We start from the raw sequence: 15,160 nt of genomic DNA on the forward strand, positions 1-15,160 counted from the left end.
GAGGAGGATGCTTGTGAGTGAGACAAGCCCGTCCTCTCGCAAGGCAGCACTGCCACTAGCCGCCGCTCACGCTATAGAGGCTGGACTGGGAAACTCCGTCATCTGCCATACTTATCAGACCTTACACCACCTATCACTCCTTCCAGGCCTTGGACCACTTCTTGAAAGGAAAAATACTCAATTTTTAACAGGCTGGGGAAAGTGCCTTTCACAGTCTTACCGCCACCTGCTCTCCGCTTTCAATAACGAGCTGCCGTTAAGATGGCAACACTGTCAAGCGTTTAGGTGCATACTCTGAGTAACTGTACTGCTTCTTGTTTGAAATACAAAAAAACTAAACTCTCATTGACAATCAGACATTTCATATGTGATGACCTAGTTAGTGTTTCCCAGTTCTGGCACACAGATTCCTTTTTTGATTGTAATCCTTGGGTGTATTATATTTCTGCTGTGTGCCTTGTATCTCTATTATTTCTTTCAATTTATCAATCCTGTCTCTCTCATTCTTTTACTTCTTCCAAAAAAAACCCAAAATCATGGTATTCCAAAGACTAGAGATGATTTGACAAAGCCTTGGAGGTCATCGCCTTCCCTTGGAATTCTGGGGGCCCCGGCCTGCTCTCCCCAGCCAGTGCTCTGCCACCCAAGCCTCAAGACAGCACGCCCCCACCCTCCAGGCACAGGACGCTGAGAAAGAGGTGGGGTGTGAGATCATACGACCGAGTTTCCAGGGGTGGCATGTAGGCAACAGCACCTCTGCGGGAAACCACCATGAGGACCTGCATCTGACTTCGGCCCACGAGGTGCTCTGTAGCAAGGTCTTTAAATAGCGCCCGCCAGCTAGGGGACCCTCACAAAAAAACACAGTGCCCACAGCTTAACCCTCACTAAAAAACAGTGACCTCAGCTCAGGGACCCTCACTAAAACATTGCCCGAGGCTAGGTGACCCTTACTAAAAACAGTACCTGAGGCTAGTGGACCCTCACGGAAAAAAGTGTCCACATCTTAACCCTCACTAAAAAACAGTGCCATCAGCTAGGGGACCCTCACTAAAAACACTGCCCACTGCTAGGAAACCCCTTGTAGAGACATCTGTCTAACAGCCCCAGTGCTCAGGAGTTTCACAAGAAAGTCTGCCCCGAAAGGGTGCTGGAGGGGCACCCTGGAGGGGTGAGGAGGTGTGTTTCTCTGCTGCTTAACTTTGTCCTGCCCCTAAGTTCAGAGGAAATGTTTCTTTCTGAGAAAGTGGGTTTGTCAGCCTCTTTCTTCGGCCTGAGTTGCCTCGGCCTTTGGGGGCACATGTACACAAACTGCCCACCACGGTAAAACTTTCAAGCAAGCAGGCTCTGAGAAAGTCACACCAGGAACCCTGCACCGCGAGAAATGCCAGCACTGCCCTTCACGCCGAAGTGAAGGAGGATTCCTGGGAAAAGTGAAGTCTAAAAGAACAAAGGTTTCTCACAGAACCCCAAGGACACATTCTCAAGGTCCTCCCCATGGTAACCCAGCCCTTAAAAATTTGTAAAACTGGGCAGTGCCTGTGACTCAAAGGAGTAGGGCGCCAGCCCCATATGCCGGAGGTGGCGGGTTCAAACCCAGTCCCGGCAAAAAATTGCAAAAAAAAAAAAAAAAAAATTGTAAAACTTAAGTTCTCTGGGTCTTTGAAACTAACTCTTGCTGCTTACTTCCACTTGTGTAAACCCTGCAGGTGACTTGACACCTCCACTGAGAGGCAATATGGAAATTCCTTTCTCTGTCTACCTGTGAGTCCAATAAAAGGCCAGGGACAGAGCTGGCGGGGAGCTCGGCCGGTGCCGACTCTAGTCTGCCACATCTCCACGGCTGAAATAAAACCCCTTCCTCTTCCATCCCTGATGTTTGAGTGACTCTGCTTTCTTCCCACCAGGCCTAGATTCCTGCAACAGAAGGACACCAAGGGGGAATGGACACATAGCTCTGTGGGGAGGGACAAACACCGGAAGAGGTGAATCGGCAGGCAAACGGAAAAGACTGTTTTCCTTCTTTCTTCCTATAATTTACTTAAAAACAACTCAAAGTTTGAAGCAAAACAATAATACATCCAAGTCGGGTTTTTATATATTAGAGTAAAAAATCTAACAACAAAACAAGAAACTAACAAAATTCAGACAAACAGGTGAAGACGCCTCTCCTTCACCCTGAGAACTGCCCATTCTCCCAGAGGGGCTTATCTCAGGAGGACAGCTGACCGTCTGATGGTCATAATCTCCCCATTCCCCTCTCAAGGTAAACCATGCTGATCAAACATCTTTAGGGAAGGAAGTGTTAGCTCGTGCCATATCCGCAAATAAGCTGATTTGAATTTAAAGCATCAAATATAAAACAGATATCCTGAGGAAGGTGAGAAAATGTGTAAATGCTAAGAGAGCTGCTCCCCAGAGTGTGCACCTGCCCCTAGCCCCTTAGCCCACCTGGCTGCTGTACCTCTGTGCCTGTGCCCAGCCACACACGGCCCCACCTCGCTGCTATAGGTGCCAGCGCCCGGCCCCGCTCAGCCCCACCTCGCTGCTGTACCTCTGTGCCTGCGCCCGGCCCCGCTCAGCCCCACCTCGCTGCTGTACCTCTGTGCCTGCTCCCGGCCCCGCTCAGCCCCACCTCGCTGCTGTACCTCTGTGCCTGCGCCCGGCCCCGCTCAGCCCCACCTCGCTGCTGTACCTCTGTGCCTGCGCCCGGCCCGCTCAGCCCCACCTCGCTGCTGTACCTCTGTGCCTGCGCCCGGCCCCGCTCAGCCCCACCTCGCTGCTGTACCTCTGTGCCTGCGCCCGGCCCCGCTCAGCCCCACCTCGCTGCTGTACCTCTGTGCCTGCGCCCGGCCCCGCTCAGCCCCACCTCGCTGCTGTACCTCTGTGCCTGCGCCCGGCCCCGCTCAGCCCCACCTCGCTGCTGTACCTCTGTGCCTGCGCCCGGCCCCGCTCAGCCCCACCTCGCTGCTGTACCTCTGTGCCTGCGCCCGGCCCCGCTCAGCCCCACCTCGCTGCTGTACCTCTGTGCCTGCGCCCGGCCCCGCTCAGCCCCACCTCGCTGCTGTACCTCTGTGCCTGCGCCCGGCCCCGCTCAGCCCCACCTCGCTGCTGTACCTCTGTGCCTGCGCCCGGCCCGGGACCGTCCACTTTCCTCTTCTTCCTGGGCCCAATGGCCGCAAGTGCCGTGAGGTTGGCGTCTCGCTGTCGCATCTGCGCTAGCTCTTGCTGCTGCATCTTTATTTTGTAAAGGAAACAAGCAACGTCATTTCCTTCTGCTTCTCACTGACTACAAAAGCAAATACCAGAGCGTTTTCTAAAATGTTCTAAATTATAATTTCTTTAATGTTTTGATTTTTGTAACAGTAAGTATATTCTATAATCAGAAAAATAACAAAGATTTTTCTAAAGCAAGGGATGCTCATCTTAAAATGCTCAACGTGTATGAACCGGCAAAGGGACTAATGCCGCCCAAAGAGAGGTCGCTGTTGAGGCCAGTGACAGGAGACAGACCGCGCTGGACAGCCCCTGGACAGAGCTGTTCCTGAGACTCTGCAAACATTTTAAACAGCAACACAAGCGCTCACGGTACAGAACTACCAAGGTTGCCTTAACCTTTCTCTCTTCTGATGGACGTTTTTGGCTGAACATGAACACACTTTCAAGTGCACAGTGAAGACTCTGAAAACCTTACCTCTTTCGCCTTCTGTTTCAACCTTAACTGTTCAGGATCTTCTTGTCTGGATCGAGACTATTTGTGGAAGAGGCAGAAAAGAAGTTATGACCTAAATGTTTATTGTCCAACAAATGTTATCTTACTCATCATACAATAACACATAGGTCATATGAAACAAAGCACATTAAACTTTTTAATGTTTATAACCCAAAGATGAAAATTTAGGAAAATCAACACCACCTTGTTATGGTAAGAAGTAAGACAGTCTTGGGCACCTGTCTGCCAGTGGCAGGCCTCTAGCTTGACCCGAGGACACAACAGCAAGCTGGAGGGGCCTCGCAGGGCTTCAGACTCACAGACATTGCCGAAGGGCTAGTGTCTGGCCATCACCAAAGAAGTGACCCCTCCCCTGTCACAGCAACTTTTCCATGGAATTACTGTCTCCTGCCTGGCTATTAGTGATGAGCCACACCACTGAGGGCTCTCAATGTTCTAGAATGCACAGTGACATAGGCGTACGAGTCGCGGTCTGGCGCACATGCGGGGGCTCCCTACACACAGGCCTCACACCTAAACTAAGGAGCGGGGACCCTTAAAGCAGCTCCACTTCTCTCCACGCTCTGCTCACACCTGCACACGTCCCCTCTCCCTCCAGGCCAGCCCGGAACCCCCAGGGCCTGGGAGGCCATCACCAAGCACTTGCCTTCGCAGCCCGCATCAGGATCTCCCGCTCCTGCTCGTCCTTCCTCTGTTTCTCGATCTGATCAAGCTGTTCAAAGAACTTGAGCTGAGCCCGGACGTCACTCGACTGCTCGTATCTGTCATCATCCTACAACAAAGGTGAAATACCGTTCATCATACGTTTGGGAAACCAGAGTCTGTGCAGAGCCCTCCTAGGCCGAGCCCCTTGCCGGCAAACAGCCCTGACCTCCTTTCACTGTCCAGATGGACTCTGCACCCGGAGCCCTGTCGTCTGGGTGCACAGGGAAGAGCCTCAGGTTGTGACTCTGGTGGCTCTTGGTAGTTTCTATTTTATACAGTCTGATATTGTCTGATTTTTTTTAACATCACATAACCTTTTTTGCAGCAACACTGACCACTTTTAAAGCACACAGCCAAGTGTGTTTACTTCAACTGCTGCTCTGATGGCAGCACTGAGACCTTGTCGGGGAGAGGCAGAGCCACAAGTGACCCGGCCCTCTCCTGGCTGCTGTGCTGAGACAAAGACCATAAGTGTCCCTTTGAGCCCTCCCTACTTTGGGAGACAGGGACTGCAGCCACCTGGGGTCTGCGGGCTCAGCTCCTGGCCTGGGGAGGGGGTGCACACCAGTAGGTCTGAATAAAAGAGTTAGACTCTGTAATTTTCAAAATTGATGAGGTTCACCTTGGAGAAGTGAAATCCCTCAGCAGTGTCCTCACCAGCCCCACCCACGGTAGAAAGTGTAGCTAGAGCCTGCCCAACCCACGTTCACAGAGCACCAGGAGACCATGTGGCTAAAAGAAATAAAATCTTCCCAAAACCTCACCCTGTGAAAAATTCAGAACAAGCTCAAAAAGGACATGAGGCTCTTGGGACAACTGTGCTTGTGCCTGGCATGGGAAAGAAGCTTCCAGACAGCGCCTGACTGAACGTCACTCCTTGGGAGAGCAGCCCCATTACCTTGTATGAGAAGTTCTTCTGCTGAGCTGTTTCCGATATTTTTTCTACAAGATTTTGTAGCCTTTGTTGTGTGGCATGTGATACATAACTTACTACATCGGGATGCAATTCTGTTATGCCGTGTTTTTTACCTAAAGGTTAGCCAATAAAAAAAGAGTATTTATTTTAGAATCATTTAAACACTTTTCTTTCCTCACTATTGTTTTTTTCTATCAATAAATTACTACCTTACAGAGTCTGGGGCAGCCCAGGCAGGTGGGAGATGTATCTACCCACAGGTTGGCCACCTGAGGCACCAGCAGCCACATGGAAACTCAAGCCAACACAGAACAAGGCACCAAGTATGCTGATGGGAGGCCCTGGGCTCCACGGTGCACACTAGGCCTTATGTGGACACTGGACGCACACTAGGCCTTATGTGGACACTGGACGCACACTAGGCCCTATGTGGACACTGGACGCACACTAGGCCCTATGCAGACAATAGACGCACACTAGGCCCTTATGTGGACACTGGACGCACACTAGGCCCTATGTGGACACTGGACACACACTAGGCCCTATGTGGACACTGGACGCACAGTAGGTATTATGTGGACACTGGACGCACAGTAGGCCTTACGTGGACACTGGACGCACACTAGGCCCTACGTGGACACTGGATGCAGACTCACCTATCTCTAATATCCTTCTCTGTAAAGGCGCAGGGAGGAGGAAGGTTTCGTCTTTACAGGACCGCGTTAATGTGCCCACTAATTCAGAGTTTGTGGCTAATATCCTTGCACTTTCTTCTGACAGGTTTACTCCAGCCATTGATGCAACATCATTAATGTCATCATCGTCCCTTGAGAAAGAAAAAAAGGTCACTCTAACAGCACAGCGGTTCATCAAGAGGAGGCTGGGGGGCTCCTGACGTGGTGGGCAACCAACATGGGATAGCAAAACCCGATGTGGAAATCCCAGCTGGCACCCACAGCAAGCGCTGTCCTCCAGCCCCGCATCTCCTGAGTTAGACTCTGTGATTTTCAAAATTGACAAGGTGAAAGACATCTGTCTGCCTTCTCTGAAACCTGCCCTGCTGTGTTCAGGGAGAGCAGCAGGGTTAAAGCACACCAACGTGCAGTCATGGTGGGGCCTCACCCAGGGGCCAGACTGGAAGCACCACCTGCTGCTTCAAGTACCACGCCCCTCATGACACCTTGAAAATCTCAGCCAGCACCAATTTCTTCTTAAAATAATCACAAAGCCTCAGAAAAGCTGGAAGAATTATGAAGCACTTTCTTCTTGAAGCATTTGAGAGGAAGCTGACGACAGGACAGCGCTCACCCAGGGCACTTCCGAGCGTGTCACCACAGATGGGGTGTCACCTGCAGAGCCAGAGGCACCATCAAAGCCAGGCTGCAGGCAGCAGTCCAGGACTCCCAGGTGGGGCTGACTGTCCCCAAAGTGGCTCTCCCAGCAGGATGGTCCACGTCCCATCACTCGCTGCATCCAGCTGTTGTGCTTCCTCAGCCACTCCTGACTCTCTTGTGCTCTTGACACCGGGAGTGTCGTAGGTCAGCTGCAGGCCAGCTGTCTGCAGAACGTCCTTCTATCAGGTCTGATGGCTGTCCCTCCATGAAAAGACACAGGCTGTGCCACCGGCCAGAACACCAACAGGAGTCTTAGGCCCCAAAGGTGGCTCCACTTGGCGGGGGGCCTGCCCAGAATCTCCCTAGTGTCACCAGTGCCTCTCAGGGAAGTACGGTGGGGCGGTCCACAAACCTGGTCTTCCTCCGCGGGCTGCTCACACACAGAGCGACACAGCCACGGGCTTCCCGATGGTCACAACCAGTGCTCTCAGGTGGGAGGGAGGGCATCTCTGACTTTCTCCCTCAGTTTTGTTTGAGACAGAGTCTTATTTTGTCACCCTCGGTAGAGTACCCTGGCATCGCAGCAACCTCAAACTCTTGGGCTCAAGTGATTCTCTTGTCTCAGCCTCCTGAATAGCTGGGACCACGGGTGCCCACCACAACCCCCAGGTATTTTTAGAGATAAGGTCTAGTTCTGGCTCAGGCTGGTCTCCAGCTCAACCAATCTACCCACTTCAGGCTCCCAAAGTGCTGGAATGACAGGCCACCCTCTGTCTTAAAGGCTATTGAAGGGCCCGGCTCACCTTGTATTTTCTGTACTCTGGCCCTGGACTGGGCCTTTTCTGTGAGGAGCCCTCATCACTTTAGTGGGAAATGGTTTCTAGAAGATCAGACCCAGACTGAGGTGGGCTTCCTGCTGTGGACATGACTAACCCCAGCTCCTCCAGAGGACAAGGTAGGTGAGTGTCTGTGCTTCACAGCATGCACCAAGTCCAGGGTTTGCCCCATACATGGCCGACTTCCCTCCTCCCACTCTGTCTCCACTCCCTCCCTTAACCCCCATGGCCTCCCATGACCTCCATTAACTTGCTCTTTGATCTGCAAGTGCACTGACCCTCCCACTCAGGTGTCCAGCCCTGCTGAGAACCCCCTGCAGGTGCACCAATCCTCCCACTCAGGTGTCCAGCCCCACTGAGCTCCCCTGCAGATGCACCGACCCTCCCACTCAGGTGTCCAGCCCCGCTGAGAGCCCCCTGCAGGTGCACCGACCCTCCCACTCAGGTGTCCAGCCCCACTGAGCTCCCCTGCAGGTGCACCGACCCTCCCACTCAGGTGTCCAGCCCCGCTGAGAGCCCCCTGCAGGTGCACCGACCCTCCCACTCAGGTGTTCAGCCTCACTGAGCTCCCCTGCAGGTGCACCGACCCTCCCACTCAGGTGTCCAGCCCTGCTGAGAGCCCCCTGCAGGTGCACCGACCCTCCCACTCAGGTGTCCAGCCCCACTGAGCTCCCCTGCAGGTACACCGACCCTCCCACTCAGGTGTCCACCCCACTGAGCCCCCTGCAGGTGCACCGATCCTCCCACTCAGGTGTCCGCCCCTGCTGAGAGCCCCATGTAGACTTAGGCCACTGTCAGTCACCAACCCTACCCTGCCTGATGGCTTTGGGAGCAAAGCATCCAAGAAGGTAAAGATTCACAGAGAAATCCCTGACACAGGTACACGCCCGGCCGCCTGACCACTGTGAATGGAGGTCTGTGCAGCCTCCCCACCACCCAGGCCCCAGAGATGCCTCCCCCAGTCACTCCCAGACCAAGGCAAAGTTCAGCATTTCTGGAGGTTCTGAAGCTGAACAAAGGGTCGAATAGCAAGTGAAGCGTCCTAATTTGAATTGTGATGACCTGGAGATACTACGTCGTGATATTGCAAAAATGACTTTTCTCTTAGTTCACGTAAAAACATCAGTTGATTTACTTTCCTGCCTTTGTATGACCCAAACCTCTCTGAGCTAACTCCACGCACTTGTGCAGAAGTCAGGCCCACACTGAGCACAAAGGGACAAAGTGTGGCAGCTGCTGGTGCCACACGGGAAAGCCCCAGAGTGGGAAGGAGGCGTGGATCACAGGGCCCTGGGCTCCCCTCCACCCGCGGGCTTGCTCCTTACCGAAACGAACCTCCCCCAGGCTCCTTGAGCTTGTTTTTCTGTGCAGCAGCCGCCTGTGCCGAAACGGTGGACAGGGCTTTGGCTCCAGGTAACACGGTAGGCTTCACCATGGGGACTGTGGGGCAGAGGCACATTGGCAGCACGTGAGGCTGGACGGGCGCCACTTGCTGGGGGGACGCGGTCACTCTCCCAGCTGGCCACAACAGAGCCCTCAAACACTTCGGATTAGTAAGTCTACGTCACAGGTGAGAGTTTAGCAGCATCTCCCAAGCACTGATTCTCCTGTGTTTCATCAAACTTTTGTTAAGTACAAGGATGATTACTGATGAACTAACAGTAGCAAGTACGTATTTAGTTTTAAAAATCACACCAATCAATAGTGGTGATGGTTGTAGAATTTTGTAAATGTAATTAATGCTACTGAATCAAATAGATTTAAAATGGCAAATATCATGTTTTATGTTATTTTGCCACAATTGAAACAAACTGAAATCCCAGTGCCGCCCCTGTCAGCCCACCTGGCTGCAGCTGGTTCAGCTGGATCTGCTGGGGCGCGGTCAGCATGATGCGGCTGTGCGGCTGCCGCAGGGCCACCATGGGCGTCTGCGTCAATGCCACCTGCGGGGGCCGGATCAGGGCTCCTGGCTTCGGAGGCTGCTGGATCACCTGGGGCAGGGCCGGCAGGGAGCGGTGAGCACAGGCCAGCACAGCCTCCAAGCCTGCGCCCGCCCCCGACAGCAGGCTCATCCTGTCATTTCACACCCACCTCCCGCCCTCAGCAAGCAGCTTTGGGGGGCCCCCAAAAGCCCCAGCACCACTCTCTGTCAGACACCCCCACAGATCAGGGCAGGGCAGGTGGGCAGCATGTTGGGTGGCTATCAGAGGGCTGGGAATAGCCCACTGAGCTCAGTGACCCCATGAGGAATGGACTCTACCCCCAAATGTCAGCAGAAGTAATGCTGCTGCCTGGTGGCCACAGGCCAAGCAACTCTCCCCTTGTGAGGTTTCCATAAGGTGGGCCCCGCTATAGCCCCCAACATAGCCTGCTACCCCTCCCCTGCTGTGCTCAGCCCCCCACATCGGGCTGGCCCCTTACTGCCACTGTTTTCCCTTCCCTCTGTGATCCCCCACATACAGCAGGGCCCCGAGTGCTCAGGGACATGTGATCCCTGCAGAAAGCCACACAGTTCCAGGTCACACAGCCCGGCCCAAACCTTGGGGTACACCCCCATTAAGGGCATGTGAGGGCCACAAAGTGCACTGGGATGGAACATTGTCTGCAACAAACCACGAGCATTCCTACTCAGCAGGGCTGGCCTACCTACTGCCACCTGAGAAGGCTGCCCCCACCCAGGAAAGCCACAGTTCCCACTCTTTCTAGACTCCAGAGCACAGGTGAGAAATCAGACCCTGCCCCACCTGACTCATACACTCTGCAGCCTCCAGAGTTGAACAGGATCCAGAGGCAGACACAGAAGAAGCCTTCCAAAGAACACAGCACGTGCCCACACAGAGATACCCACTGGTACCACATGTAACCAGAACCAGGGGCCAAAATCTTACTAGGAAAATGACAACCCACCAGGTTCTGCTCCAGCAAAACTCGCCTTATGGACTGCAGAAGGCATCTGTCCTCACAGGACAGTGAAGCAAAGGGCCCAGCCAAGCTCTCCTGCCCAGTGCCATAAGCAGCACCAGGAAGCCCTGTCCACGTGGGCCTCGGCCCTCCTGCTGCCCACCCTTCCCTATGGCCACTTCACCCTGCCTCCGCCCAACTGATCCAAGCAGAAGCAAATGACACCATTGCTGAGCTCACACGGGAACGGCCCTGTGGATCCAACCATGGCCCAGCTAAACGAAATTATCCAACCTAACGATGATGGAGCCTGCACTGTCTTATTGTATTTATTTGTCTTTAAAGCAATAAAACACCTTTAATATTAAAAAAAAAAAAAAAAAGAAAAAAAAAAAAAGCACCTGTCTTGTGAACCCACCACACCTCTAGGAGGAGGCACGTTCAGAACGCACCCCTCCCCAGCAGAGCCAGGGACAAGACGATGACTGCAGCTGAGGGCCAGGTCTGCACTGCGCTGCAGCAGCCCCTGGGCCACCCCCACCACCACCCCCGCCCCAACACGGGTCATGAGAACCCAGAGGCCCCCGGATGCGGCCTAACCTCTGATGCCAGGCACGGTACCTGCCCAGGAGAACGTCTACCCGGACACATCCAGTAAGAGCCCCAAGCAACACCAGCAAGGGACACTTGAGGGCTCAAGACCAGCAAAATGTGCATTTCACTTCACTGAGAAACGAAACACAAAGTCACGGTCTCAGCCTCTAGATCTTAACTGTTAAAGTGACATGCAAGTTCCCTTCTAGCAGGAGCCTTCCCACAGGCTCCAGGCAATCTTCCTAAGAGACAGGCAGGAGCACTGGTGTGGCAGGTGAGCTGTGGAGGGCTGGCGCAAGCCGTACCAGCGGTGTGGGCTGCCCCTGTTTGCCGACGCCCACCTGCGTGGGCTGCGTGAGGCTGAGCACAGGGGGCTGGAGGGCACTGGTCACAGTGGCTGCCGTCTTCCCGGCGGTGCGCTGGACTGAGCCGCTCAGCACCACGGCTGTGAGTGCGGTGGTGGCCTGCGAGGCGGGGGGAGGCTGCTGCTGGCTCTGCTGGATGAAGGCCGCGGAGTCGGGGGTCAGCTGTCTCAAGGCGGGTAAGCTCCTCTGGGTGGAGACAGACCGGGGTCAGGACACCCCCCTCCCTAACAGACTCAGCCCCTCTCAGAAGTCCCTCTGGATGTCAACATCTCTCACCACTAATTCCATCCCACCAAGCAGAATTATTCTCTATTAAGAATTACCCAAGGGCGGCGCCTGTGGCTCAGCGGGTAGGGCACCGGTCCCATATGCCGGAGGTGGCGGGTTCAAACCCAGCCCCGGCCAAATTAAAAAAAAAAAAAAGAATTACCCAAAATTTGTTTTAAAAAACAAAGAAAACCATATAAAGTACTTTTTTAAATGTGCAGATGCTGGCTTGACACCTGTAGCACAGTGGTTACAGTGCTAGCCACATACTCTGAGACTAGTGGGTTAGAGCCCAACCTGGGCCTGCTAAACAATGACAACTACAACAAAAAATAGCTGGGCGTTGTGGCGGGCTCCTGTAGTCCCGACTACTTAGGAGTTACTAAGGCAAGAGAATCACTTAAGCCCAAGAGTTGGAGGTTGCTATGAGCTGTGACACCACAGCACTCTACCAGGGGCAACACAGTGAGACACTGTCTCCAAAAAAAAAAAAAAAAAAGTGCTGATACCAATAACCACCCAAGAGAAACAGCCCAGTGCTGCAGGAACCAGTCCTGGATGGCTCCGTAAGTGCCACCTGCACCCTCCCAGGGCACGTGGGCAGCACCTCGCCAGCCAAGGGCTCCCTCTATGAGCAGACCTGTCCCCAGCCCTACTCCACCCTGCTCTGGCCCACAACCCCAGGCGACCAGCACAGAGACCAGGACCTTCAACTTACCTTCAGGAAAGGCACGAGGTAAGGCTGAGGCGAGGAATTAAGTTCTCGGTATAACCTGCTGGTGAAGTCCTCCGCTTCCATCTTCCCATCCTTAAAAACAAGACCTGAACTGAGGCCCCACGGTGAGTGAGGCTTCACACACCCCGCCACCCAGAGTCCCATGGACTCTCGTCTCACAGCTCGCTCTGCCCAGCATCTCCTAGAGGAGATGGGAAAGCTGGCATGCTGTGTGCTTCAGCAGATACAGACAGGCTCCTCGGTACACATGTGGTGGGCGTTCACAATGGACATCCTGAGCGGCAAGCTCCCCACTATGTGTCCACCTGGGAGGTTCGCTTCTACTCCTCATCCCATCCTAAGGGTCCCACTCCATGCCCGCTCTCCCTGAATGCCTGCTACACCCCTGCCCAGGACAGGAACAGTGCTAGGAGGTAACCGGCTCAAGAGTGACCCCACCACCACCATCAGCACTGCCAGCACAGGGGCCAACGTAGACAGGCACCTGCCTGGTCAGGGAGTCAGAGCCTATTCAGGAGGAGATGGCATACCACCACACCTGCAGGCTAGCAGAGGGGCTGAGAGTTGCACACAAGCAAACACGAGCCCAGAGCTAGGGTCACAGTCTGTGGCAGAAACTGAGGGAGCTCCGTGTGAGGGAAACACACAGCCTGCACAGGAGCTAGATGAGCACAGCCTGGACCCTGAGAGGGGGCTCAAACCACCTGGGCTGCTCCAGACCACTGCACCACCCAGCCAAGAGCCCGCAGACCTGGGCTATCAGAGGGCAGCAGGACTAAAGCAGAGCAGACAGCCCAGCCCTCATATTTGGGCACAGCTGTGGGGCCTGGGGCTCACGGCCCAAGGACAGAGTGTCCCTCACTGAGACAGGGCAGGGGGAGCTGCGTCTGTAGCACAGATGTATCATGGTGGCCTGCACCATGGCAGGGGATAGAGCCGGGCTCTTGGGGGCTCAGGGCACAGAGCACCCATCCCAGTCAAGCTGCTGACACCTGGGAATCCTACGAGAGGCAGAGCCACTCTTGGTCAAGGTCACCTGTTGCTGTAGCCACACCCAACCGTAACAGAGGCTGAGGGCGGCAGGAACGGCCAGTAGGGTTCAAGGGAAAGAGTTCACATAGAGAAAGGAAGGGGCTGCCAGGGATGCTGACAGGAACACAGCAAGTGAAGAACCACAGACCAAGCACCGTGGCATCCTCCCGCAGCAGTACACAGACAAGAGCAGTGCCAGGCAGTGCAGCCCTGCCCAGGACACCCACTGTGACGCTGGCCCCAAGGAACGCGTACAGGAGCCCACCCTGGCTCCTGGGCTGGGCCAACATCCTCCACCAGCAGGAAGACAGAAAACACGGGCTCTAGAAGGTCCCTTTATCCTTCACTGATAGGATGCCCTCTGAGCTCTTAACAAGAGTCAAATGAAGAGATTTGCATTTAAGAGATCTCACTAGTGGTTTCTGGGGGGATCAACTGAGAAGAATGAACCTAGAGGTGAAGAGACAAATTAGAAGCCTGTAGCCAGAGTGCGGGACAGAAGCCATGGGATCCTGAGCTAAGGCAGTGAGTGTGGGAATAGAAATCTTGAAGATGAATATATAGAGCTTTGGTTTGATGGTTTGTTGGGGTAAGAGAAGAAGGGAATTAAGAATGAGATTTAGATTTTCTGATATTAAAAGTTGAAAATTGAATGGAAGGAAGATTGGTGTTTTGTTTTCTTTTGTGGTTTTTTGTTTTGTTTGAATATTATCTTTTCATGAATCTCTAAAAAAAAAATAGAACAAATTGGGAGGCAGGAGAAGACAAAGCAAACGCCCTAAAGACATCGCCTATTGGATGTATTTAAAATTGTTCCTGTGCCGCCCATGCGACAATAACTGCTACAGAAAAGCGGCTCCATAGACGCCTTTCAGCCAATAGGCAGGCACTTCCCTTACGGCCACCCCGAGAAGCATGAATATCTCAGAAAACACCAGAGCTCAGGAAATGGCCCATGCTGGCCCTTCACGCAGCAGGGCTCAGGGAGTGGCCACATGGCAAAGTCCCTAGAACCCAGGAAGCAGGTCTCCCAGGGGGGCCATACACTCCTAACAAGTTGCACAGCTTCCTGCCACCTATGACTGTCCACAGGCGCTCTGGGCTGCTGATACCGGCCAGCAACATGCTTAAGGCAAAGGGATTTCACATTAAAGACCTCTTACCAGTAAATTCTGTACTAGCTCTTTCACGTTGGCTGCCGTCTCCGTAGACTGTTTACCAGATGAAGCCAGTTTTATTAATGTAGATAGAAAATTTTTACATTTCTTCACATTTTCCATAGTTTCCTAGTAAAAAGTAAGTAATAAGATATAAGTGATAAAAGACTTAAAAGGCAGATTTTCATCATAGCCTTTGGTTTAACTAAAACACATATATGTATAAAAGATACAGATATTTATTCCCTAAACTTTAAGAAAATGCACCAACTCTGGTGGCCCACTGAGGGGTGTGCAGACAGGCTGGGCTGTGCCGAGCCCTTGGCCACACCAGCCACAGAGCTGCCTCTCTCTGCACCCAGCAAGTCTAGGGAACAACGTGAGAAAGACACCTCTACGGAGACAGTCGTCACAATCCTGCTTGTCATAAAGACAAACCAGTGCCACCTGAATGCACATAAAAGCAGTCAGATTAGGATGCAGCCACCAAAAGTGGTAAAAAAATACTTTGCAAAGAAACATGAAGAAGTTATAAAGTATGATTCCTCCATTTGGTTTAAAGATTTTTATACAGATTGTGCCCC

The 15,160-nt window shown here is 53.3% G+C and overlaps 1 protein-coding gene across 2 annotated transcripts in view; it reads right to left on the reverse strand.

Annotated features, from left to right (window-relative positions):
- TAF4 (TATA-box binding protein associated factor 4) overlaps positions 1-15,160 on the reverse strand; it is an 86,341-nt gene that overhangs the window by 18,700 nt on the left and 52,481 nt on the right. For both annotated transcript variants that reach the window (XM_053574169.1, XM_053574168.1), the window contains 10 exons: positions 14,583-14,705; positions 12,370-12,459; positions 11,325-11,570; positions 9,368-9,515; positions 8,850-8,964; positions 6,011-6,180; positions 5,337-5,467; positions 4,380-4,505; positions 3,695-3,751; positions 3,118-3,237 (listed from right to left, as the gene is read on the reverse strand). In XM_053574169.1, coding sequence (XP_053430144.1) covers positions 3,118-3,237; positions 3,695-3,751; positions 4,380-4,505; positions 5,337-5,467; positions 6,011-6,180; positions 8,850-8,964; positions 9,368-9,515; positions 11,325-11,570; positions 12,370-12,459; positions 14,583-14,705 — 1,326 coding nt within the window. The remainder of the gene's footprint in view (positions 1-3,117; positions 3,238-3,694; positions 3,752-4,379; positions 4,506-5,336; positions 5,468-6,010; positions 6,181-8,849; positions 8,965-9,367; positions 9,516-11,324; positions 11,571-12,369; positions 12,460-14,582; positions 14,706-15,160) is intronic.

This window comes from Nycticebus coucang, chromosome 21, assembly GCF_027406575.1.
Source record: "Nycticebus coucang isolate mNycCou1 chromosome 21, mNycCou1.pri, whole genome shotgun sequence".
Taxonomy (NCBI): domain Eukaryota; kingdom Metazoa; phylum Chordata; class Mammalia; order Primates; family Lorisidae; genus Nycticebus; species Nycticebus coucang.